Below are 26,635 nucleotides of genomic sequence, written 5' to 3' on the forward strand. Positions count from 1 at the left end.
ATAAGCTATACAAAATTCTCAAATATTTGTAATTATAATTCCATCGGGTAAATTATATATGATAAATAAAAGTATGTTTAGCTGAATTTACCTTCAGTTAGGCAAAGCTGGCAATTTTATTTTGAAAGCTAGTTTACCCCTTTAGGCATTTAATTAGGATTTAAACAATTAAAGGGAAATCAAGAAACTTTCAATGTTAATTTATGATATTGTTGTTACACTCGACGCTATTTTTTTAAAGAATTAATAAAAAAATTGTGTAATTTTTTCACTGTGTACGACATTGTGTGAGGGGTTTTTTGTTTGGTGGCCGCCTGCGGCTGGCAAAACGACAAAATGTATGCTATGTTCCGGCTGAATTGCAGATTTTCATCCTCCGGCGCCCCTTTCTTTACGCACACACTCACACTGAGTCGCTTATTCCGTGCGCCTTTATGTGCAAAAAGGGGGAATCCCTTTTCTCGTGGATTTCACTTTGTTTGGGCGAGGGATCTGCGGGGCGCCAAGGAACAGTGTTTTGCCATTTGGTCGCATATTGCTAATGCAGAGGAGCCTCCCCCATCCACCGAATACACCTGACATTGGCTGGGGGATTAGCCGAGCAGTTCCCCGACATACTTTCGGGATCATATCTAAATTGAAAAAGTTATCGGTGCCGTGTGTCAAATGTGTCGCTGTCGCCTTTTATTTACATTTTATTTTCATGGCAAACGTGAGCCGCGCCGGATAATCGATTCAAATCGATGTGGCAGCCGAAATCCGCTCACAATACGTTGAAATTTCGATGACAGCCGGTTGTCCTGCAAGCAATAAACAAAAATAATGTGGCCTGCTTCGAGGCGCGCTACATAAATTATAACATTAAAGACACCCGAAAGGCATAAAAATCTTATTTATTCACCGAAAATCGCTGCGTCGGACTTTCACCCACCGATAATTCTCGGTCATAAATTAGGCAGGCAAAAGTTGGAGCCTGTTAAACGTGGGGGCTCGATAACCGGTTGGGGATGAAATTAAAACCTGTCAATGCTTTGATACTATCTAGTCGAAAAACCCCCCTAATGACTGTTCAATCTGTTCACTGGGTGCCTCAAACTTTGACCTCAAATGGTCTCCGGACGGAGCTCATTACGTATTGATGCCCTCTCATGTGAAATAATTGCCGTAGTTGTCCATTAGCATTTAATAATTCATGGATGCGTGTCTGTTTCCATGTAGATGTGTGGCTGTGAGCCAACAAAAGGCAAAACTGTGTTGGCGTTGAGGCTATTAGGTTCAGGAATCAGGCACAATGTGTGAACCCGATTAGCTTCTCGATATTGCCTGGCATGACGGACCAACAATGTTTGGTGCTCACTTCGATTATCATTGCCGTGATAATTCAGATGAACTAATCGCTTACAGTTGATTGGTAATTCTAAACAGTTTATTAATAATCTCCTGAACACAATTCAGTTACAGAAAATGATTTTCTTGCTATTTGAGATTAAGAAAATATCTATTATAGTGCACAAAACTAGAAAACTCAGCACTTTTCCCATTAAACTTAATTGCAATTACTCCTTCCTACATTTCTAACATACAAAGTAAAACTCATTTTTACACGTTTTCCATGTTTTAAAATTCCATTTTATTTTTCTGAATGAACTTTAATTTACATTTTTTCTTTATTAATTTTTTTTATTACTAGGTTTTATAAATTTGTTTACTCAACTTTTCACACATACCATTTATAGTTAATTTATATTTTGTTTTCAAAAAAGCATTCTTGCAAATACTTTTCATGCCTAAATTAAAATATATTTTACAGGAACCAAATATTGCCAATACACAGAAAATTGTTTGTCGTTGAGTAAAATTTGTAAATAAATAAAAATATTTGAAAGATTGTTTACACATTAAATTAAATGAGAGGAATATTAAACTTACTAAAAATTAGATGATTTCTATGTAGGTTTAATGCTTTTAAACTGATCACAGCAAATTGTTTAAAATACTCAAGAACGAAAACGGAGCAAAGTATATGGGTAATCAAATTTTAACCACTCTAAAATTGTAAATATGTCTTTTAAATTTTTTCTAAATTTTGTTGTTTTTATTTAGTTGTATTTTCTATGTATTTACAGAGATGTTTTGTTCAAATATTTTGCTAAAATATTAATCCAACTTGGAGCCACAAATTTTACTTTCAAGACTGTTTTTAATTAATTCATCGATAACAAAAATATATAATAGCTAGTCACAATAATTGTTTAGATCTATAAACAGTTTCAGTTTAGCTGTTTTTTTTTTGTTTCCTTCAGTACAAAACTTTAACGAAATGTCTTAACTTTTTACAATTGATTTCATGGACGTGAAAGGAAAGTTCGACTTCTGGCTCTGAATCCTGGCTCGCTCTTCTCTGAGTTCTTCTGGGCTTTTGTGTGTGTGTGTGAGTGGGTGTTATTGTGGGTGGTAGGATATGCGTTGATGTGTGTGTGTGTTTGTGTGGAGCGACGTTAGTTGATGTCAAAACGTTGCGCCTAGAAAAGTTTTTCGTTGTTATTAGTTTATGGGCGTGTGAGTGTAACTGTGTGCGGGTATGTCTGTGTGTTTAGTGTTGATATATTTAAATTAAATTTTAAACTAGGCAACAAATTAGATTTGTTGAGTATTTTCATTTTCCCCATTCTTATGTCGCTCTTGTCTTTACTATTTTTTCTTTTTGGCATTCTTTATTTCTTACTGCTAGCATTTTTGTAGCATTTCTCTCATTGAACATTCACTTTTAGTTGAGTTCTTGGGGCCTTGGTCCAAAAAGGAATTGCTAGTAGGAGATACTTCATAGTTTTTATTGGTCTACCGGTTTTCATTTGCTGGATATGCATTTAAGTGGATCTTTGGCGGTGCCTTAGACACATTGGGTGCCCGGTTCAAAGAGGGGATTGGCAGACTAAATGGATTAAAAAATAAAGTATTTCGTTAGTTATAGTTAAAAGTATTATTGTACAAAAATGAGTAAAGTAAATTCTAAACAAATAAATTATTTATTAATATAAACTCTGTCAGAATAAGACATAAAAAGAACTAATAAAAAAATTAATAAAACTACAAATTAACTATTGCTATAAAAACGTACAAAAACACGTAGTTAAAAACACATTTACTATTAGTTTTATGACTCAAATTTTTTATTGCTTTTAAAATAAACCAAAAAGTTGATAAGCGATATGCCTAGGCAAAAGTTTTCAATAATTTAAAAAAATGATTATCACAGCTTAGCGCGACAGAAAAAATTAATTAACTGTAAAAAAGGTTAAGTTCGCTTTAAACTAAACTTTTCGTAAAAATGTTTTGCGAATGTTAATCACAGCTAAATACTAACGAAAAAGAGATTTGCCAACAACACTTTTGAAATTAGGAAATTTAATTATCAACCTTAATGAAAACAACAGACCGCTAAGCTTGTGGTCTGAATTTGCACCAAACGAATTTGCTTATATGCAAATTTTTATGTTATTTATTGGTGGCCATGGCAGGCAAACAGAAAATCTCTTTTAATTCCATTTTGTTTAATTTTCCGTAATTATTGTTCTGCATTGTTGTCGGCTTCCGCATGGATTTGTCTTATTTTTTATGTATTAATTAACCGCTTTAATTAAAATTGGCAACGAAGCAGCTGCAAAATGCGTCAAGGTAGAAAAAAGCTAATTTAATTGAAATATTTTACTAAAATGTCCTGGCAATTTGAGTTCTTTATGTTCTAGTTGGGCATGTGTCGGGCTGTGGGACATTTTGACGCTCCACTGACGCCATTTAATTGGCCTTTTAGTTAATTGGCCAATTGATATGCACATTTCGATTGCAACTCTGCAATTAGCAAGACCCACGGGCCGCCAATTCAAAGAGCACGCATTTAATGGGGGGGAAAAAATGCCCAAATCGACGGTAAATTAAATTAAAATATATTAAAAAGCAATAAAAAGATAATTGAATTATAAACACTAGGCACCAATTATGTAATATTATGCGCCAATAATGGTCTAAAATGGATTTTAGAACCACAACTTACCGTTTTTAATATGTGAATTGGGATCGCGGTTTCGTGGCTCGCGGCATTTAAAATGAAATAGTTGGAGAAACGGATTTGGTTAAAAAGAAGCCGAAATCTAAAAACTTGCTACGTTCACAACTATTTCAGGACTTATAACTATTCTTAATTGTCTATCTACTGTTTGGATCAACTTACTTAGCCCTAAATACAACTATGATACGAGCACTTAGCCATCTATGTACAACATTAACTTAGCACCTAAGATCTCCTAGAATCTGACATAACTAAAGTCGTTGGGATTTGTGGCCATCTGTGGTGCCGACCCGCTTACCTCCTCCTCCTGGGCAGTGGCGTACATATGCGGCGTCACGTTCTTTTCCAGACTGAAGTGATCCTCCGTCGTCTTGTGGTAGACGGGATTCTCAAAGTTAATTGAGTTCACCGCCCGCGTACAGCGTCGGTATACGACAAAGATCCCCTGTGAATTGTTATTAAATTATTAGTTAATTAATCGTTTATTAAGTACACAAATGTATAAAACTTACGCAAGCTACTATGGCAATGCTGGTTAGACTGGCTATCACAATCCAGGCTATTTGGCCATAGTCTTTCTCTGACTTTTTGGCAGACCCATCGGCATTGTCAGATGGGACTGTGCCATTGACGCCTGTTGTTTCTTCAACTGTTTGGTACAAAAATATAAGAAAGATTTAGAAAGTTAGAAAATAAGGCTAATTACAAAAAATAATGCGATATAATTATTAGAGAGTTTTACTATTTTAAATATTTAATATGTTCCGCAATCCATTTCAAAGCCTGTTATAAAATGATGAAAATTATATTAACTATTGATTTAAACGAATACATTAATATAAAACCAGACACCCATTTTTGTAATTCATTAACTTAACAATAAAAATAAAACTGCCTGTGCAACTTTCATAAATTCGAATTTCAAAGGCATCCTCGTACAATATTCATAAAATATTCCTTCCAGAGCTCTTCAGCGTTTTCCCATAATTTCATAATTCCTATGGCCAAATATAATTAAAATGTTGTCTTTCTGGGAGCTTGGCAATGGGCAAAAAAAACAGAGAAGTCGTCGACGACGACTACATCCCGTGGCGAATGTTTCCGCTTATGGGGTTTCCCTGGTTTTGCTGTTGGCTTCTGTGCGTTTTTATTCTCTGCCGTTTTGCTGTTGTGGTGGCAGGAAGTTGTAGGATTTTTCCGCTGTCATCATAATTCGTTTTCATATTTTTCCGTTTAGAATTTGTTCAACAGCAGAAAAAAGCGCACAAAGTTAAGAGTAGGAGGCACGCGTTCGTCTGGCAAAGGATATGCCGCGCTTTTAGCGCGTCCTCAAGATTCGCCCATTTTCACCCCGCGAAATAAATCCCAGTTTTCCGCCCAAACATTCCCACTTCTGTTTTTGATATTAATTTTTGCTCTTCGAGTGTCCAAAGGCCTCGTTTTGGATTTGGACGGGAAATTATCATTAAAAGTTGATAGCGGCAACAGATGTGCGGCATCGATTCGGGGGAATTTTGGCGTAGGCGCGTTAAGATGCTGCAAATTTATTTCGGCGGCATTAACAGACAGTCAAATGAGGGGCAAACATCTAAAAAGTTGCACGTTGCTGTGGCATATTTATCCAACGATTTTATTTCGGTTTAGGCCAACAAATTGTCAGCAGCTGTTGGTTTTAACATTTTTTTAAAACTTTTTGCAGGCGGCTAAGTTGTTTTTCGTTAGCCCTGGGCTGTCACCTTACTAAAGCTTAAATTATAAATATTTTTAAGATCATTTCAGGATTATTTTAAAAATTCGCTTTTATTTAGGATAGTCCGATCGCATTTTTTTTATTTTCAATGTGTTTACTGAGAAATTTAAATTCCAATTGGTATTATAACTTTAATTTTAAAAAAATATTATATACATTTGGAAAAGATTAATTTATATCTTTAGAAAATTGCTTTACAAAATTAGCATTTGCAAATCGGTAACTGCCACTCCTCTGTCAGGAAGTTTTATGCTTGCCTATAAATGTCATTTATTATGGCGCACTCCTAATCTGTATGAAATGCAATTTCCGTCCTTCGCACACACACCGACGTGCAAACATTCGGATATATAACAGAGAGTTATGCCTCATCGCCCATTTGTATAATCCCGCACATGTGTTCTCATATTTATTCCGAAACTCCAACTCAGGATAACGCATAGCCGGTGCTCGGAACCCCTCGATCCCCGGCCAACGGAAGTGCCATAAAAAGTACGACAAAATGGCTGCCGTGCCACAAATTTCCTTCCCAAATGAAATAAAAACGCATAAAATATGTTCCGTCACCTGTTTTGGGTTCCGAGAAGGGGATGTAAACAGATTAGATAAACCGAAAAAAAAAGTTTAAAAGTTTATAAAAACCAAAAAACATAGGAAGTCAAAAATGGTGTGGCATGCAAATAAACAAAATGGCGGCTTTGCTACCATGTTTCTCGTATTTTTGACCTCCATTGTTGTCTTCACATCGGAGGCAATATGCAGTAAAGTTAGAGGCGGGCAATAACAATTGCCGGACTGACCGAAGTGCAGCCAAATGAAAGTCATAAAATGCTGCAAGGAGCAGCAGCAGCTGTTCACCCAGTTTTTCACACTGTCTTTTCCTCGCTTTTCCCCGATTTTCCCCGCTTTTTCCCGCAGTGAGCTCCATTTTATGTGGTTGGCTATTAAAAACGCAGTCGTTACTTCGACGGCTCAAAGTTTATGGTTACTGAGGGGTCTGTCCAACTGGATTTTGCTCCCCTTCTCTGTGTGTCTCTGGGATATTTGCGAAACTTTGCCTGCGCTTAATTAAGCAATTTGAAGTGGGCAAAGATGGCCATAGAAAAAGTAGCACAAACCGCTAATTGAAATTGCAGTTATGCCGGCCGGACGGGCGTCATCATCATTGGCAGGGCTGGACCATCTAATTGAAATGGTCCCTAACTAGTTTATAGTTATTTACTGGCCCGCGCTTCTGCCAACTTGGTCCGAGCTCACTTTGTTTAAGCCTTCGTTGTCGTCATTCTTTGGCCGCAAATATGTTGCAGCTTCGTCAGAGTCCTCGACCTTCGACCCAGGACTCGTCTGCAAAGTCCGCCACTTTGACTTCTTTAAATTGGCGTAATTAGGCACAATTGTGTGGGCTTCTCGCTAAGTTTTCCAAGGAAACTTGATTACACCCCGTAGGCATGACAACGTTTTAAAGCTTCCGGAAGTTTGCCCACTTTTCACTTATAAGCCGGACGAGCAACTAAAGAGGATAACGACTGGCAATGGCTGAGACTTAAAAAGAAATCTCAGAGAATAGGGGATTTATTTTGCCTCTGTGGAGGGCGGCTAATTTGCTTCTCTAATTGCATATTATAAAGAGTATTTAGAATCGTTTCAAATTATATAAATACAAATTTAAAGTGACCTGAACTTTTGTTTAAGGAATATTATGTTATATCTTTTACTCTTTAACAAAGCACGTATCAATTTTAATCATTAATGTTAAATACAAATTACAAAAATTTTGTAAAGAACTAAAATAATTTTTAATAATTTAAAATGGTTTCGGATTTACTCCCATCTACCATAATCATTTCACAAATTTCCATCAAGCGAATGCACATGAAACAAAATTTGCCCAAGGATACGGATTTAAGCCAAATACTCTTTATTGGCCTTATTTATTCACTAGAACAAAGCTGGCATAAATTCTGTTGCTACAGCAAAATATCTTTCTTTATGCCGCCTGGGCTGGATTTTAATATTGGAGGGCTGTTCAATTTCGCGTTTCCATTGATCAAAGTGCGTATGGTGAATGTGGGTTTATTAAAAATAATGATACGGCATTTAGACAAAGCACCCAAAAATTCTAATTTAAATCAATAGATACGAAACGGATGAAAACGGCACTGGATGCAACAGAGGCAACACCCATGGAAAACTAAGAGAAATGGGCTTTGTGGTCCGGTATTTTTTTAGGGCTAAACCACCGGCTATATGGGGGTAATTCACTTTTGAAAATATCTCGCCCAAACGTCAACAGTTCGGGGTGTCGACAGTGCCAATTTGCTGGGAGGATGATGATGATGATGATGATAGCTCTGGCGATGACGAATTTCTGGTTAAAACTATTTGCCAAGCTCCATATCACTCGGTGTGTTGGCGCTTCGGTTGCTGTTGCTTATGTACAATTTAATTTCATGGCGATTTGTTGACGACGGCCGCTGAAATATCCTTGCTGCTGCCGTTGCGGTTGTCAGCCGTTCATCATTTCGTTCCCATCCGAATCCATGTCACTCTGTCAGAGAGCAGTTCGCAAATTGCATGGAGAAATTCGCCCGGGTCCAGGACTCCCGACCCGGGTAAGTGCTGGATATAAGTCGGATGGGGGAGTCGGAGGGATTTGGGTGGTCCCGTTGCCATTAAACATGTCACCAATGCTTCCCTTTTGCGGTTTTTGCACAGTGTGTGAACCCAATATTTATGTTTTGCTTTTCGCATTTTGCATGTGTATTTGGGCCAAAGTTCTTGTGTGTTGGGGTGTGCATTTTGAGTGATTACGTCGATATCATTGATGTTGATTTATGATGATGACGATGGCTATATGTCTGTGTAAATGTTGCTCGAGAAATTGTCGCATATAACGACAAGCGAAATTAAAATAACGAAAAAAGCAGGTAAAAAATATGTTCACAAGGACACAAGCACAAAAAAACAGCATTTTAAATAAAACCAACACCAGTTATGCGGTGAAAGAAAAAATAAGAATGAAAGGGAGATTTTTATTCTTCCCAAACTCTCATAGTTTCTTCTCCACCGATTAGTTTAGCATTGGGGTTCGAAAATATCTCTTATTTTAAATAACACTCTTGAAATAAGCGTTTATTAAATAAATGTTTGTGTTAGAACGCTTTAGTACTTGTATCTGTTTTTGTTTCTGCAACGCAAAGTAAAATGTTAATTAAACTCAATATTTTTATTCTAGATACAAAAAAAAAACAAAATCTAAAATTTTCCAACACAAATACTGATTTAAAAGTATCAAAAACAGTAATATAAAAAAAACAATGTTGATTCAACATTTCAAACATTTGATGAGTATTACGCTTTGATTCATATTATCAATTGTAATATTTATTTTTATTGGATATTTTCGAACCCCTCTTAACCCTACAAAACCACCACCATATTTTTCGTAGAATAGTGTCGCATACCCGGCGCTTCACTGTACGCATCTTGAGGTAGTTTTGTAGTTGAGATGGACGACTGTTCTGTCGTCCGATGGATCGGTGCAGTGGGATGCACACTAGGGATACGCCCTACAAGCAAAAGGTAATTTTATTGAAATAATGAGATCCGAAAAGGGGAAAATGCAATTCAATGAAATGCGCAGTGCAGAAGGCCACTTAAAAGACCGCAACCGCAACAGGGAAGCTCCCTGTATCTCCACGCTTCTGTTGGTCGCCTTTGGTCAGCTGAACCGCAGAACATGCCCATCGAGCCGGACAGCTCAAATGCAATTACAAAATCCCCCCGTGAAATTCCCAAGGAACACAGTAAAAAATCTACTTACGATCCTCCACGCACAAAAGGCCGTCAGCCATCAGCTTCAGACCCGTGGGACAGGCGCAGGATATGCGAGGACTCCGCTCGTTAATCCTGGGTGCTGGCAGGCAGAGGTGTGAGCAATGGCCATTGACCGACTGACAGTGGTTCACACCGTCCGGTTGGCGGAACGGGTGATACACGTGCACCACCATGGGATGTTGCAACTGTAAAAAAAAATGTTGTGTGGGTCAGCAATTATTTTTTTCCTAATTTATTAAAATTGTTAAGACTGAATACTCAAAACTATATTTCAAGATTTAATGACTATTTTGTTTACCAAACGGTCATTTTTGTTAATCGCATTAAAATTCTTGAAATATTTTAACGACAGAAACAAATTCCGAAATTGTATTTCACTTCCCGTTTTTTCGATAAATGGGTCCACATTTCGTACAAGGGAGCACTTGTCACTAACAAGTAATACCAGGCCGATTTACAAAGTTCAGATTATTTGTTTAATGACCCCCATCACTTATCAGAACTTTGCGTCATGTGGCATTGAAATCGAATACACAACATATTTTAAATAAGTAATACTCTAGAGTATGACAGCAAGCAAGCTGTGGTAACAGCTTAATAATATTAAGTATAATGATTAAATAATTATTTAAAAGTAAGGTAAACGTAAAGTGGACTTACCATATGCGTTGCGGTAACAGGCTGAATATCTTCTCCGTTAAACTTGTTGGCCTTGAAGACGGCCTGTTTGTCCCAGTCGGTCCAGTAGATGTAGTCCTCGAAGGTGGTGATCGAGAAGGGATGTCTCAGGAATTCGGCGGAGTAAAGTACCTGCCGCCTTTGCGAACCATCGTAGTTGGAAGATGAGATGGAGTTCAGCTTGCCGTCCACCCAGTAGAGGCGTTTAAGAACCAGGTCCAGAGTAATGCCATTGGGCCACTGGACATCGTAGCTAATGATGGTGGTGCGGTGGGAGCCGTCCATGCCCGCCCTTTCGATGCGAGGAGAGGCACCCCAGTCGGACCAGTACATCCAGCCATCAATGGGATCCAAGGCTATGGAGCGCGGAATGTCTAGCGAATCCTTCACCAGGACCTTGCCCATGCTGCCCTCGAAGTTGGTCAGTTCGATGGTGCACTGCTTCGTGTCCGTGTAGTAGACATGATTGTAGATCCAGTCCACAGCCAGGCCATCCGAGGTCACCGAGGATTTGGTCAGCACCACAGCCCTCTCACTGCCCTCATCAATTGGGGCCTTGTTGATGGTTTGCGTGGACACGTCGCTCCAGAAGATCATCCCTGTGCGGAACACAAAGTCCAAAGCTGTGGCTGACTTTGTACTATTCACTATGGAAGTCATTTCCGGGCGGTCGAGGGCTATCTTCCGGATGTCATGCCGTCTGGTCAACAGCAGCGAGGCATGTCCTTCGCTGGCCTTGCACCTGGTATGATTCTTCAAGACCCTGATGTAGCCCTCCTCGCACTCGCACTTAAAGGCTCCAATCTCATTGACGCAACCTTGGGAGCAAACGCCGGGAGTCTCACACTCATCGATGTCCATGCAGGTGCGGTTGTCGGCGGCCAGTTTGTAGCCTTCTTTGCATTCGCAGCGGTAACCCACCTCCATATCGACACACTGGTGCATGCAGCCGCCGTTGTTTATGAGGCACTCATTGATGGCACACTTGCCGGCGGGCTCATCCTCGCCATTCGGGCAGTCCTTCCTGTGGTTGCATACCGCGGCCAGCGGGATGCACTGACCACCGCCGCAATCAAATTGGCTGGATACATTACAACTTTTCACTGGTGCAACAATGCCGCAATTCTTCTCATCACTGCCATCCGCACAGTCCTTGTCGCCGTTGCAGGTTAAGTGGCCGGCTATGCACCTACGATCGTCGCACTGAAATTGATCCGGACGACAGGACATGCTCCCGCAACGATCCGCGGACTCGTCCTCGCCGTCCGGACAATCTGCCTCGCCGTCGCACACCCACTGTTGATTCAGGCAGGTGATTCGATCCGAGCACTCGAACTCTTGACCAAGGCAGAGACTTAATCGACGAATGTTGCAGTTTCTCTATAGAGGGTTGAAAGAAGGATGAAATTGGGAGTTTAAATCAGCTTAAATCATTCATTACGTATACTCTTATAGGCATATCAAACTCAAACGTCAAATATTAAATTGAAATATAAAATAAATTTGTACCAATCATTTAAAGTAAACTAGAATATTAACTAAAAGGAAGCAAACCGAAGTTTATAGGGTATAAGACCTATATATTAGGATACGCAGCTGTTCTATTATTAATACGTTAAATATTTTAATTTTTGTTATGTCGATTTTCTGATGAATCATCCGATTTTCCGAAACTTATAGCCGTAATTTTGGAAATTTTTAAAATAACTTATTAATTTTTTTTTAAATTTATTTTTCTGATTGTTTCTATGATCTGATCCTTTCGACTTATTATGTCTGAAATTATAATATCCTCTCCAATGTTTTAAAAATACACCTGATTCTGACAGTTAAGAATCGAATTACTATTTTGCTAAATATAGTAAAGAAATTATATTATTAAATTATTTCAATTATATTTTTATGGATATGTTTTGGAATTTGTAATAGTCGGCACTTCAAGTTTTATGTTTATATTGTCCTTCAACAGATATTCTCTTGAAAGATGAATCTCTGCCCGTGGCGAGGATAAAGGAAGTTAACTTTACTGCTGCTACAACAGTTTGCTTTTCTTGTTAAGTGCCAACCAAATATTCAGGCAGCTAAGCCCGGTTCACAAACACACTCCAGCACAAAGCTCTTATGCACCAGGACGCACATACACACTCATAAATATATACATATATATATATATATATATATATATATATATACAGGTCTCAGTGCCATTGACTGCATTTTTTGTTGCATACTTTTAGGATATGTTAGGAAGCATTTTTCACATTTTATACCCTTTTTTAAAAGAAGTATATCTGACTAATGTAGATATTAGTTTATTTTTACTGATTTTTCAAAGCAAAATTTGTTTATGTATTTTAATTTTTTTCATAGCTCAAAAGTTCTACAAACACTCTACATTTAAACAAATTAAATTAAATTGATAACTTTTACAACTTTTGAGCTTTCTTAGACTATATTTTAAATAAAACCCCAGAAGATCATCAAGGCTGCGGTTTGTTTAGACAGTTTTCCGTTTGTTTTTATTGCTTTTCGGTGCCATGCAATTTCGGGACCACCCTACTGACAACAAAAGCCATGCGTCATACAAATAAATGTTTATGGGAAACAGTTGCCGACATCGTCCTCGTCGTCGTTGCCAGTTTTGAATAATGCTCGCGTCTTGCATAATTTATGCTTCCTAGCACGCTTCATATAAATATATATTTATATGCGAGGGCTATCAAACCACTCGCACTTGCAGTTGTGTGTGCATTGTGTATGGGTGGTTTGATTATATGCTCATATCAATTTTCATTGCTAGTTAAAATTAAAGATTTTAGAAGCTGTCACATAATTTAGACCTATAATTCCTTATTCATAAAACTGAAATTTTAATTTGAATTAATGAAATAACAAATGCATATTTACAACTTAGTTTACAAGTAATTTGTATTTTCACAGAAATGTAGGGACTATGTAGGTTATATTGTTTCAGGTATGCCTAAAATTTAAATATGTTCTGATAGGATATTAAATCATTTTTTAATTTTAATTTAAGTAGGTATTTCGTTTTAACTAATATTAAATAAATTTTTGTGGGCTTATTTATTAGAATATTAAATGCTTTGCATGCACAAATTTGTTAAATAGAAAACTGAACTTAGTTTTTTACTGCATGTATAGAAATAATACTAATCCATTTTTATTATTTGCTCATAAATATTAATATCAATATTATTTGTTTGGGAACTCACCTCATCCTCGCCACCATGGCAATCAATGTCCCCGTCGCAAACCCATTCCTTGGTAATGCACATGCCACTTAGACAGGTAAAGGCACTTTCGGGGCATTTCCGATTTTGCTCGCAGTTCTTCTCATCCGATCCATCGCCGCAATCGTTGTCTTCGTCGCACACATACTGACGTTGTATGCAACGTCCGTTGCCACAGGTGAACTCGTCTGACCGACACGTCCTATCTGCACAAAGATTCCGATGATTAGCTGGATTCTTTTAAGGGATTTTGTGGAGGATTTAATGATTTTTATTAGTGGGTGGATGGTATGAGGGGAAAGCCGAAACCATAACAAAAATTTCAGACAAACTAGAAGAAGCATATAGAAAATGGGAGAGATGTGAAAGTGACAACAAAGAAACAGCGCAAACACAGGAAACTAAAGAGTTCTCATCTGTGTGTGTGCGTTAATATTTGTGGTTTATTGCATACGAGTTTTAGCACAATGCTCAGAGAAATGTGTGCATAGTAAAGACAAGTGTATGGAATTCTACAATATAAAATATAGAAATAAATTGCAACTAAAACCAAGCAAAATCAGGGAAAAATCGAAAATAAATTCGGTTATTATAGCAGCCAACACCAAGCAAAAACAGAGAAAAGGCTTAGGAATATTCGGTTATGGCTTACTGCACTGAGCCTCATCACTTCCATCATGGCAATCTTTGTGTTGATCGCACATCCAGGCCAAGGGAATACACTCGCCCTCGCCCGACTTGCAGGCAAACTGCTCGGGCGAACAAGTTTTGTTTCCTAAAAAAGAACAGATCAAAATATTTGTGGTTTTAAGCTCCAAAATTTTAAAATAATGCAAAATCGAGAAACAATAACCACTCTTATGCCAGTTCAGGTTCAAAAAAAAATACTAAATGTCCTTAGTTGTTGTGCTCATTTCAATTTCTTAAATTATTCGAAAATTAATTACATAATTAATAATAATATTATCCAGTCAAAAATGTTTCTATAGTTATTTTGTATTTAGCATTTGGAACCATAGTCGTAAAGGGTCTTATAAATCCTTCAAACTGCCTGGCTAATGGGATTTTATCTCGCTGAGACAGGAAGCGCGACCTCAACTAGGCAGCCGAGGTCCCTTCGGTAATTAAGTTTATAAGCAGCTGCCGTATAAAGGCGGTTCTTCAAGTAGTAAACATAGTTGTCATGCCAACACACAGGCACAACCATTCGGGGGCTAAACAGTTGGCATTTTATCTAGGCAGTAATTAAGACATTATCAGCCAACACTCCATAAAGTTAAAACGCACACATGCGTATGCATTAAAGCAATTATCGCCCACACCCGCAGTCACAGACTTCCATTGAAGTTATCCTTGCCAAAGGAGCGGACATTAAACAAAGCTGACAACACTCCCACAGCCACACACACACACAAACACACACACAGCAAGAACATTAAAACGCTTGTGTTTAACCCTTAATGCGTATTAGTATGCCAGTTCTTCGGGCCTTGCTTTCGAGCTTTCTTTCGCTTTCTTTCTCTCTTTTATTGTCCTTTGTTTCACGCTGTGTGTTGTGTGATTTTCGCTGATATGATTATGTACCTACATCCCCGCTGAGAATGTGTGTGTGTAATAGCAATAAAATCTTATGGTTGTGCCACATATTTGAATATGCTTTTTGGCGTTTTGTCTACCTCTTCCTCTTCTTCCTTCCCCTCCTCTTTTTCGTCCTTCGTCCTGTCTTTTTGTTTACCGTTTACACGTGCATGGCGTACGGCGGAAATTTCTGACATCGTTGCAAATAAATTAATTTATTATTATTTTCTTCTTGGTATTCGCCATTTTTGGCGGTTGCTTAGCATGTACAACGCGTCGTATGCGTGATATGCCTTTAATTGGAATTTATTGTGACCAGCTTACTGAATTTATTCGTCGTTCGCTTGCTGAATATTTACTGAAATTGCCAAAATGCCTGCGCCAAAATTCCGATAATTTGTTTGAGTTTTGCAATTTCTTTTTAAATTAAATTAAGGTTAATTCAAATTTAACATCACCCTTAACCTTATCCAAGTTTAATATTGTGTACACTTTAAAAATATACAGTTACATTTTTTCTATAAACCCAATGCTAAATTTTGTGTTTTCTCAATTGTATTCAACGTCATCCATGGTCACTTGAAATTACTTTTCGATTATTTCATGCACCTGATATATATTAAATTATCCAATATCATTTTGCCAACCATAATTTATGGCTTCATTAAATTTCCCATCGCTGGCAAGGAAAACATTCACCAGGGGGCTTTTATGTACATATAAAACTTTCCATTTTTATCCATTCGAAGGTAACTACTTGGCTGAATGGACGTTTCATTCTCGTGTGTCCATGGGGACTCAGCTTCTTTCTCGGCTTCGGCTTTTGTGAGTCGTGGCAGAATCAATTTGCTGTCGTGGGGTCACAGTCAATGGACCACCAAGGGTCCTGCTCCACTCCTTCCCATACGCACACATCATCGCATTGTATTCAATAGCATTTTCTTGTTATCTGACGCCAAGTCCCGTATACTTGCAATTTGATTTTAATTTTATTTAAAATGCTTTTTAGACCATGTACAAGACATGTCCTGGTCGAGTGCAGCTTGCCTCGCCTCCCGTGCTGCCCCCAACTCCCCGACACTGGAAAGCCAATGAAGCTTAATGCCTTTGTGGGGCAGTTTGCGTTTTGTTTATTGTTCAGTTCTCCCTCCTTTGCTCCTTTGTTTAACGGCAAGCCGAGTTTTCCCCATAGTGGTAAACAAAGATATGAAGAGTCCGAGTGGAGTGTTAAATGGAATTAAATAACGGGGCGGGGACCTTAACTGAAAATGTCCATATTAAAAAGAGTTATTCTTGTCCTCCAAACCAAGTAAATTGAAGACTCACAAGTGTAAGTGGGTGAACGCTGAAATAACGACAAGGTTTGACGACAATTTTAAAGCTCATAAAAGTCATAAAAAGGCACTCTTATCCACTCACATACGCAGACGTAGCTTTAGAAACGCCCAGAAAGCAATTGTTATCAATTAAAAAGTAAATTCCCTCTTTATTTTCTTATGTTTAAAAATAACAATCAATTATTTTGATTTTCCAATAAATCTTCAAGTATCATTGCATTAACTTACTAAGAAACGAAAAAAAGAAGGTTTTTTTAAATTAAGGATTCTATTTCAACCTTTACGCGATTTATTCAACTTAATAAAACTTTATTTTAATACGAAATATATATTTATTTCGGCATATATATTCCTCTGCAAGCCACTATTGTTGTGAACGCAGTTGTAGGTCCTGGCTGCCTGAAAGGCAACCAGTGAGCCACGAATCGGAGCATATAAACCACAGGCACAATTTGCTTTTTGATTACCGGTTTTTATTTTCATCAAGGATAACAACATAAAAATCGCATAATTTTTTCAATTACATTGCTGAAATCCCCTTCAACACAAAAACATTTTCGCTCCTCTTCATTTTCTCCTTCACCACAGACTCTATTATATAGTTGGGAAATTGTGTCACAGACAATAAACCACTAAACAAGTTACTGTGCAAGAAAATGCGACGAATAAAGTGAAGAGCGGGAACTACGCCCAAAAAGAAAAGAAGTGCGTCTAATGCATAAATACAAATTAGTTCCGCCGATGGTCACGTCGCGATATTGTCCGCAAGGAGTGACATTAATTTAGGTCCTGGTCTGCCCCAGGCAAGGCATAAAGTCTTTTAGGCCCCTGGATCCTTCATGGGGCATGCATTTAAATTTCGATTAAGCGACTCCGCTCGTTTTAGTGATGGGCAAATCCTCCAGTTAGTATGTTAATGTGAGAAGGAATAATTCATTCTTTTCGCTTACTGCCACATTCCAATTCGTCGGACCCGTCGCGACAGTCCTTATCGCCATCACAGATGAAATCCCGGAATATACATTGCTCACCATTTTTACACATAGTTTGCGAAAGGGAGCATGTGTCCGCTGGACAAAATATTATATATTTAATAAATTAAGTCTATTTGAAAATAACTTTTAAAGTAGACATCCGCTTTAAGCAAAGTTAGAAGTTGGCCAATTTTTAAATTCTTTAAAGTGCCAATAAAGTGCCAATAAAATAGTAATGTATATTGTTAATTAATTTAGTTAGTTATCATTTTGTAAAAAAAATATTCCTTATATTAAATTAATTTGCACTAAAAACATTCTTAGATGAATTTTTGAACATTTGAGAAAACTATTTTTGTAAATTTAATTAAAATTTTGTGAATTCTATCCTTTTTCTGTGTATTCAGACAGTTAAGATATTATTCTAAATTATGTACGGTTTTTTTTTTTTGAAAAAGCTATACTCAACCCATTTAATTTTAATTCCTGCATTAAGTTCAGGATTTGTTTTCAATCTATTTTTGCATTGCTATTATTACATTTTCTATCGCATACCCTTGATACATACTGCCTATATTAAAAATAATGGTTTACACTTACGGCAGAGATCCCGCGATTCGTCGCTGCCATCGGCACAGTCGTTTTCCTGATCGCAGGTCCAAAAACGCGGAATGCAACTTCCGGAACCGCAGCGGAATTCCCCAAATTTGCAAGTTGATGCTGCAAGTGTAAATGTTTGATATCAATTTTACATAACTGCTGAAGATAATGGCTTCGATAGAATATTTCCATAAATGTATATAACATATATGTATATTTCTGCAAAGCATGGCTTTCAAACTTTTAACGCTCGAATGGTTAAATGTGTCGAAAATAAATGTGATTTTTATGTTCCTACGGCTTCCGCTTTGGCTTTTGTTTTATACTTTAGTGGAAATAGTTTTTCCGCCATTTTATGCTTATTTTATTTTATGACTTTTCGCTATTATATGCACCAGAAAGTATCTTTACAGGGCTAGAAAATGTTTAAAATATTACATCATCATTCGCCGGGATGAAAAGAAATGGTTTGGCTGATGTGATGAAAATGTAAGTAAAAGATAAAAGGAACTCTTGATGAAGTTGGTTTGGCTTTGTGAAACAATTGACAGCAGAATGTGTTGTAAGGCACTGTTGAGAAAATATATACATTGACTAACAGCCACAAAGTGACGATATTATAAGGCAGTAGGAAAAAAAAATATTTGACTATTTTTAATTATAAATCTAATTAATATGAATTGTTCTAACAAAAAAAGAAAATGTACAAGTGTTCATAAAAATACCGAATAAGTTTTAGATATATTTTTTAATAGCTGATGTTTTAAGTTAGTATTAGACTGTTTAAAATAGGTGCATTACCTAAAAGGGGGAAAAAAAGTGAAGTAGTCAATGTAATTCCTCTTTGTAGAACTTAAATTTAATTTTAAAATAACTCCATTGCATAATAATAGACATTACCGTAAAGGTCACTAAAATATTATTAAAAATATAAACGAAATATCTAGTTTTTTTCGCGTCCTCTCTTTCGAAATTCACTTAAAACTTGATGTATTTTTCCGCAAAACGTTTTCTAAAACTGCCTTTTGTAAGGTCCTACAAGAGTGCAGACAATTTGGCGCTTAATTCAAACGAATTCCTTTGAATGACATCTGCATTCGGTTCGTAACAACTTTAAGAGGATCTTTGCCCGCTCCGCTGGGTGAAGTTTTGGCCCCACCAGGCCGGGAGTCGTTTGCCATAAACTTAAGCGCAACTTTTGTGGCAGTCCCAAACTCAAGCGCAAAACTGTAGCCCCCGGTAAACCCCAAACCCAAACCGAACCCCAAACCCAAAGTGGAAGCCAAAACCCAGGGGACTCAGACACACAGCAGCCGCAGTGCGAAAAATGCGCATCACGTTCTGCGTTTTGAGTTTGGAGACCCGGGAAACCGGGAAATGGGAAATGAACACTGTGAGCTTGAATAACGAAAACGTTCTGGGGCGTATTTACCTAGACAGCGGCATTTAGCGCCCAAAAAAGAACATTAAAAAGGGCTGAGACGGGGAATTAGTTGGCCAGAATCTGGTGTGGGAATAAGTCGGCTTTCGATTTGATTTAGTCTCGACTTAATGAGCAAAAGCATTATCGAAAGTCAAATGAAATCAGTGAATCAATTATAATAAAATCGCGAAGTGGTCTTAAGTAAATTGTAGTATATTTGGGAACTATTCACCTGTAGTTTAAGCTTTAACTAAATTTTTAAATGATGACAAATTATTTATGGCTCAATACATAAATAATTTGTCATCACCAGAAAATTACACACAAAATTAAGAACATTATCCTGAGTTATCGCACAAACAAACATTCTTCACAAGCAATTGGTTTTTTGTTATTACACATAAAGAAAAAGTGGGAATTCAAAAAAATGAATAGCAAGAAGTACTTGATATCAACACGAACAGAAAATAATACTTCAAATAAAATTGTTTTTGTGCTTTAGTTAGAATTTGTATAAGCAAATCATAAAACTTATACAAAAAGTGCAGAACAAATAAATCGTACAGGAAATAAATCGAATTGCTGCGCCACTAGCATGTTCTGAATGGCCAATTTTTTTGACCAGAAATACTAAACTTGCTGTTGATCTTTGGCCAACAATTTGTTTGAGTATATATATCTAAATAAATGTATGAATTTTTTGTTCCTGTGCCTAAGAGCACATTTCGCAGCTGCTTTGCCACTTGCCACCCAGATGCAAACTTCATTATTTACAGTCTGCCGCGTCGCGACAACGTGGTGCAAGAGTGGTATGGCTTTTGGGGTGTTGCGAGTGGGCGGGAAAGTGGTGTGTCCCTGCCAGACAGGCTCTTAATTCCCGTTAGTACAGGTGGGTGGGGGACAGCTCCCAGCAGATTATGCAATTCATTTAAAGTGCTTTTGCTGCCGCCAGGGCAGAAAATCTGGCGACACCTCGCGCGATAATGAATGGCACACCTGCTGGCAAGGCAGTCGTCTATCTGACTTTTCACAAATATTTATTAAACTCCATTGCAACGCTTTGATTTCAGGGCGTGGGGGCTATCACAAATTGAGGTTCCCAAGTGGCGACAACAAAAGTGACAAAGTCAGCCGACTTAAGCCAAAGCAAATACATCGAAAACTTTCCATACAGACACCGAGAACTAACCTCGACAAAGTTTGGTAACAATGCAGGTCCTTCTTCGCTTCCAGGACAACCGTCCCCAAGCTCATTTACAGGCCAAAAGCTTAGTGCTAGAAAAGTTGCCATGTACTTGGGAAGTGTCCAAGGGAAATAGGGGAAAAGTTTCTGCGGTCATTCATCGATTTGGCGCATTAAAAGTTTTCTGATAGTTCCCGTTTTCCAATATCCTCTCTACTTTCTTTTGTGCGAATGTATTTCGTAAAATTAATCTATAGACTAAACGTTAAATATTTAGCCAATTTAATGTTGAATTTAACAAAGAAAAAACGTATTACGTGAAATATTTTTATTTGATTCCTGAATTTTTGGGGAAATCTTGATTCACTTTCACACAAAACAAACCCGAAAATAAAACAATAAAACATGAAATATTTTTATACCCGTTACTCGTAGAGTAAAAGGGTATATTGTATTCGTGCAAAAGTATGTAACAGCTAGAAGGAAGCGTTTCCGACCCTATAAAGTATATATATTCTTGATCAGGATCACTAGCCGAGTCGATCTAGCCATGTCCGTCTGTCCGTCTGTCTGTCCGTCTGTCCGTCTGTCCGTCTGTCCGTCTGTCTGTCCGTATGAACGCTGAGATCTCGGAAACTATAAAAGCTAGAAGATTGGCATTTTGCATGCAGATTCTAGGAGTTCCTACGCAGCGCAAGTTTGTTTCAAAAAGGTGCCACGCCCCCTTTAACGCCCACAATCGCTTAAATACGATTTTAAAAATTTAAATATTTCGGAAAAGTAAAAATGCAGTTTTATTGTGTTTATCAATACCTATCGAAATGTAGAAGAAATTTTTCAAATCGGACCATTCGTTAAAAAGTTATGCGTGATCAAAGTTTCTATCTCCATCTCCCTCGCACTCCCTATACCTGAGTAACGGGTATCTGATAGTCGGGGCACCCGACTATAGCGTTCTCTCTTGTTATTGATTCAAAGGATGTGAAATGGGAAGAGGTCCTAATGAAGTTTGTCTGTCTGGCAGAGCATAAATTGAATTGTCCGATTCATTTAAACGGCGAAAGGCAACCAAAAAAACAAGTGGAATAAGGAAAATGCGAAAGTGAATTTCACTTTTCCCCCCCACCTCCACCTGACCCTCGTCTTTTGCTGCCCTGTCTCTTCCTGTCTCGTCTCAATAAATAAATGAAAAATTTGTGCCACAGTTAAGGGGATTTTTCCTTTTTCACTGTTTACAATTGTTTTTCCCCTCCCGCTTTTTACTTATTTATTTTCTGCCTTTGTTTAGAGAAGTATCTGCTTCCGCACACAGCGGGTTGTGTCGTAAAAAAAGGCCCGCCGCTTGTTGTTTATGGCACCTTTTTCCACTTTATTGAAGTTGTACTCCGCCTCAAGTATTTCAATAAAAAAAGAGCTGGCAAATGGGGCAGCTAAGGGTTTGTTTTTCGGCCTGTGGTACATGAGACAATGCTGGGCATCATAAATCATTCGCAGAACAGAGGCTGAGAGTCACTCTAATGAGGCAAAGTTTTATGTTTCATATGTCTGGCAACTGTTGCTGAATATTGGACAGTGCAACAAATGGCTGTGCAATCGCACTTTATATGTTACTTAAACTTGTTTCGCGGACGGTTGCAAACAAATTGATTCCCAGAATGGAAAGAGAAGGAATGGCATCGTGAATTATTTGAAAAATAATTCCCATTTCCGTGAATTCCTGGCCAACATAGGATCGAGCCATTTCGATGGATTGCTGCGCTTAAAAATGTGCGGAATACATAATTTATTGCTTTCGGGAAAGGACAAGGACTAGGGAGCGGAACAAGGCCAAGGATATGTGACTGAAGTTATCTTAGGCCCGCAGTCAGCGCACAAAATCCAGCATATACATGTATAAGTATAGAGAGGATTCAGCTCCCCTTTTCAACCATTTTTTTTTTTAGATTTTTCACTGAGTGGGTGGCAGGCTTTATCAGCTGTCTTCTTTTTTCCAAATGTGCTGCATGAATATTTATGCCCTCGATATCGAGCACTAGCATACCATGACCAATATGTATTACACCAAATGGTGGAAGAGCTGCTTAAAAGTCTGGGAGCGTCTTTACTCTCTTTTGTCGATTTTCACTGGCTGTTTACGCGGCGTATGGCTAACGTGGCGTATGGGTAACGTGGCGTGTGGGAAGCGCGGAGTATAAACAACGTGGCGTATAAGCAATGGGACGAGGACAGGGAACTTAATGATCCTCTGATGTCTTGGATCAGTTCTGTTGTTAATGGCCATCCACAGTTTGCCTATAAGTTATTTATTTATTTACTGACTTCTAAGACATTATTTTTTGTCATTTTGTTGGAACTGGAATCGATTTTAGCCAACATCCTGTGCCACGCCCATACAAAAAAGAAACACCCACTCAACGATTACGCTGTATGACAATAACAGTAAATTGAAATTCACTTGAAGCGGTAAATTGATCCGGAGCTGGGTTATCGAAAAACTTTGACCAGACATTGCCTTTCGGATGTTTTCAAGATTAATGGGGAAATTATATTAAAAAGATAACGAATGTCCGACATTTAATTCATGAAAATACCCTGAATGATAACAGTCTAAAGTACATGCTATATTATTCAAGGCTTATCAGTGGCTTTGTCCCAAATTAAACGAATTAGAAATATATTCATTAATATGACTGGCAACAAATTGAAGTTATCTTAGAAATTCATACTTTGTTATTTAAAGTTATTAAGCCTTGATTAAAGTCTAATCAGTTCTGTGACACAGAGTCCCTGAAAAAATAAGAGAACTCATAATATTGACGCATGAAAAGCTTTGTTTTGTATTTACAACGGATAACGGATTGAAAGTGAGCAATGTGAAACTGGGCTAAGCGTCTTTCTTAGCTTAATCTTATTGCTAATATGATTACCAAATCCGGTGACGAGGAGCAGAAAGGAGCAGCCCAGGATGCTGCGCATTGGTCCCATGTCGGCCCTTCGGAAGCTCTACTGTATGATAATATTCTGGCTTAAGTGCTCGGCTGAATTATTAAATTAAATAGCTGTTTATTCGGGTTTGTTGTCGCGCGAATGTTTGCACTGGGCTCTCTGTTGTGGGAGTGTAATCATAATTATTTTAAATGGCAATCAAGTAGTCGCCCAGCAAAAATGGCAGACGGAAACATCAGCATAATATCAGCACAACCTGCAGTAGTGGCAGTAACTCAAAAGTACGCCACTCTTTTTGTTTCACAAATAATATACAAATTTATGCGGGCGAAAATGTCATTTTAATTGGTTTCATCTGCACCGAAGTTTTTATTTTCGAGCGTTAAAATTGAATTTGTGTTCCGGTTTTATTTATGGCTTTTTGTATATTTTTTAAAGTATTTCATTCAGTTTTTAATGGTTAACTTGATTATTATTCACTTTAAACATATTTATTGAGAAGCAATTGACTTGATTTATTCTTCCGAGAATTTAAAAATAATATTTTAATTACTTATTTGCTCATGATTAAATATATCAATTATATAAAAAATGGCATTGAACTTTAATTTTTTATGGCCAAATATTAGCTATTTTACACTATGTATTTAAATTAACAATTTTATAACCGCAAAGAATTTAAATTGTATAATTCTTTATTATATTTCATGTGTTGTTCTTATCGTTTTTTCAGTTTTCATATTTCCCACGCTTAAACGCTTTAATTAAGCCACTTTTTTCTTGTCGACTTGTCTGATATTTATTGAATATTTATTAATGCGGTCGCTTTATCAGAACTTTACATAATCCTCGCATGGAACATTATTTTTTAAGGGAGTTGAGTTAAGCCGAGCTGACTGTTTACATTTAATTGCCATTTTGTACTTTGACATGTCGGCGGGAATTATAACGCTCACAAACTTTCACTTGACTGGGAATTTTAAATTCAAATTGATTAATATAAATAACAATTATAACGGATTAATTCACAGGGAATGTGTGAAGATTATCTGATATTCATTAGGGGTTTGACTTGATATGCTGCGTAAATGGCAAGTTTCGGGTATTTGGCTTACATTCGATGTCAAGTTCATGTAATCCAATGCAATTTTGAGTTCTTGGTAAAATCAGAACATAATTATGCCAGTTTGTAAAGAGCGTTTCTAAGAGATGCCCCAAAAAAGAGAGGGCCAAGTGGGCTAAATGTAAATGTAATAAAAAGTGGCGCGCAGAAGCGTGAAAAAAATACAAAAAACGGCAAAGGAAAAGGAAAACACACACACACCGAGGCACAGCGGAAAAGCTTCCGTTTTTGGGGGAAAAGCTGCTGTTGCTTTGAACGCTGATGTCTTTTGATGTTACCGCCAAAGGGACGCCAACAAACTGTTTTCAGTCTGTCTGCTAACGTTTGTCGGCCTTATTTGGCCTTGCCATTGATTTTTGCTGGTCGCTAGCAGCTGTTTGAACTAACAACTATTTTATTATATTTAAATTCTTTTTTAAATTTAAATATTTGTATATTTCTTAAATATTTAGCTATAAATCACTTTGAGATTGATGAATTAATGCACTATGCTTTCTAAATATATTCCGATTTCTTCAATACGAAACTGTTTATCTTTTGCCGCCTCGAAGTCCCGAAATCTTAGTTATCCTGGAAAAAAGCTCACACGTCCGTTTCTTTGCAGAGCTCGACGCAAACTGAGTTGTGTTGGGTCCTCGTTTCATCTGGCTAGATGCAGAAGCCCCCATTATTCCGCAGACTCCGCACCAGAAGCTTCCACTCGGAATGATAAGAGTTTTGCTCAAAGCTCTCACTCAAAAACTGATTTCACTCGGATTAGTAAGTTTAGAACTGAGACGCAGACATTTTAACGCATTCTCATCAAAATGAGATGAGATTAATATTTGCGCAATTAGATTGTAATTTGTCAAAACAAGCAAGACCCCAAAAGGCCCAATGATCTTTATAGAACTTACAAATAATCTAAAGTACTCTAACTGGCGCCTTGTTAGTTGGTTGCGGCGACTTATTCTATAGAGCTGTAAACTTTGCTGATTAGGCTCGCCTTCTTTATTACTATTAGGTCTTCCCCGATTGTTTCCGGCGAAGCTGGTTGAATCTACTTTCGACTTCTTGTTTCCTGCTACGGTGAGTTTCGAGTAACATTATGCAAATATAAAAACCCCACCTGTTTCCGGAGTCTTCTGTATTTGTTGAATTTAAATATAATCAGACTGGTAGCTTCCCCTCAATTGTTTTATTTTTTGGTTCAAGATATTTGATTCATATTTTTAGCTGTCTTAAAATTAATTCATGTAATTTATTCTAATTTATAATATGCATATTTAAAGTGTTTTCATATTATTATATTAATATTAATAATAAAGTACATATTAGCCACTTAAAAAGACGTAATTAACTAAATACTTTTTTAATTTTAACTTACATTTATTATATTTCAGAATTGAATTCACCTTTAAAGCTGCAAATTAATGCTAAAATAATAAGATTCATTGAATCTGGAAAACCCCAGCTGTGTTCTAAGTTCATCATTGTTCCGTAGTTGTTGATTTGAACTTAAGTCAGACTGATAAGAAATTTGATTTGTATTTCCTTTTTTATACCCTTGCAGAGGGTATTATAATTTTGGTCAAAAGTGTGCAACGCAGTGAAGGAGGCATCTCCGACCCTATAAAGTATATATATTCTTGATCAGGATCACCTCCTGAGTTGATATAGCCATGTCCGTCTGTCCGTCTGTCCTTCTGTCTGTTTCTACGCAAACTAGTCTCTCAGTTTTAAAGCTATCAAGTTGAAACTTTGCACACAGCCTTCTTTCCTTTGTACGCAGTATATAAGTCGGAACGGCCGGGATCGGCCGACTATATCCTATAGCTGCCATATAACTGATTGATCGGAAATGCCATAACTTTGGTGTTTGTAAAGTTAGAAAGTTGGGATTTTCTACA

General features: G+C 37.4%; 1 protein-coding gene across 11 annotated transcripts in view; it reads right to left on the reverse strand.

Moving 5' to 3' along the window:
* Positions 1–2,073: 2,073 nt before the first annotated feature.
* The window catches only part of LOC108050264 (low-density lipoprotein receptor), a 36,107-nt gene continuing 11,545 nt past the window's right edge, over positions 2,074–26,635 (reverse strand). For 2 of the 11 annotated variants that reach the window (XM_017131844.2, XM_017131843.2), the window contains exons 4-12: positions 18,072–18,191; positions 14,235–14,357; positions 13,565–13,788; positions 10,314–11,711; positions 9,640–9,838; positions 9,281–9,385; positions 4,579–4,715; positions 4,365–4,511; positions 2,074–2,932 (exon numbers count right to left, since the gene is read on the reverse strand). In XM_017131844.2, coding sequence (XP_016987333.2) covers positions 2,891–2,932; positions 4,365–4,511; positions 4,579–4,715; positions 9,281–9,385; positions 9,640–9,838; positions 10,314–11,711; positions 13,565–13,788; positions 14,235–14,357; positions 18,072–18,191 — 2,495 coding nt within the window. In that variant the 3' untranslated portion in view covers positions 2,074–2,890. Of the gene's footprint in view, positions 2,933–4,051; positions 4,512–4,578; positions 4,716–9,280; positions 9,386–9,639; positions 9,839–10,313; positions 11,712–13,564; positions 13,789–14,234; positions 14,358–17,447; positions 17,568–18,071; positions 18,192–23,604; positions 23,783–25,209; positions 25,378–26,635 lie in introns of those variants that run through there. The other 9 variants (XM_017131849.2, XM_017131848.2, XM_044459008.1 and 6 more) reach the window with 9 other exon arrangements.

This window comes from Drosophila rhopaloa, unplaced genomic scaffold (genome assembly GCF_018152115.1).
Source record: "Drosophila rhopaloa isolate 14029-0021.01 unplaced genomic scaffold, ASM1815211v1 contig_178, whole genome shotgun sequence".
Lineage (NCBI taxonomy): Eukaryota > Metazoa > Arthropoda > Insecta > Diptera > Drosophilidae > Drosophila > Drosophila rhopaloa.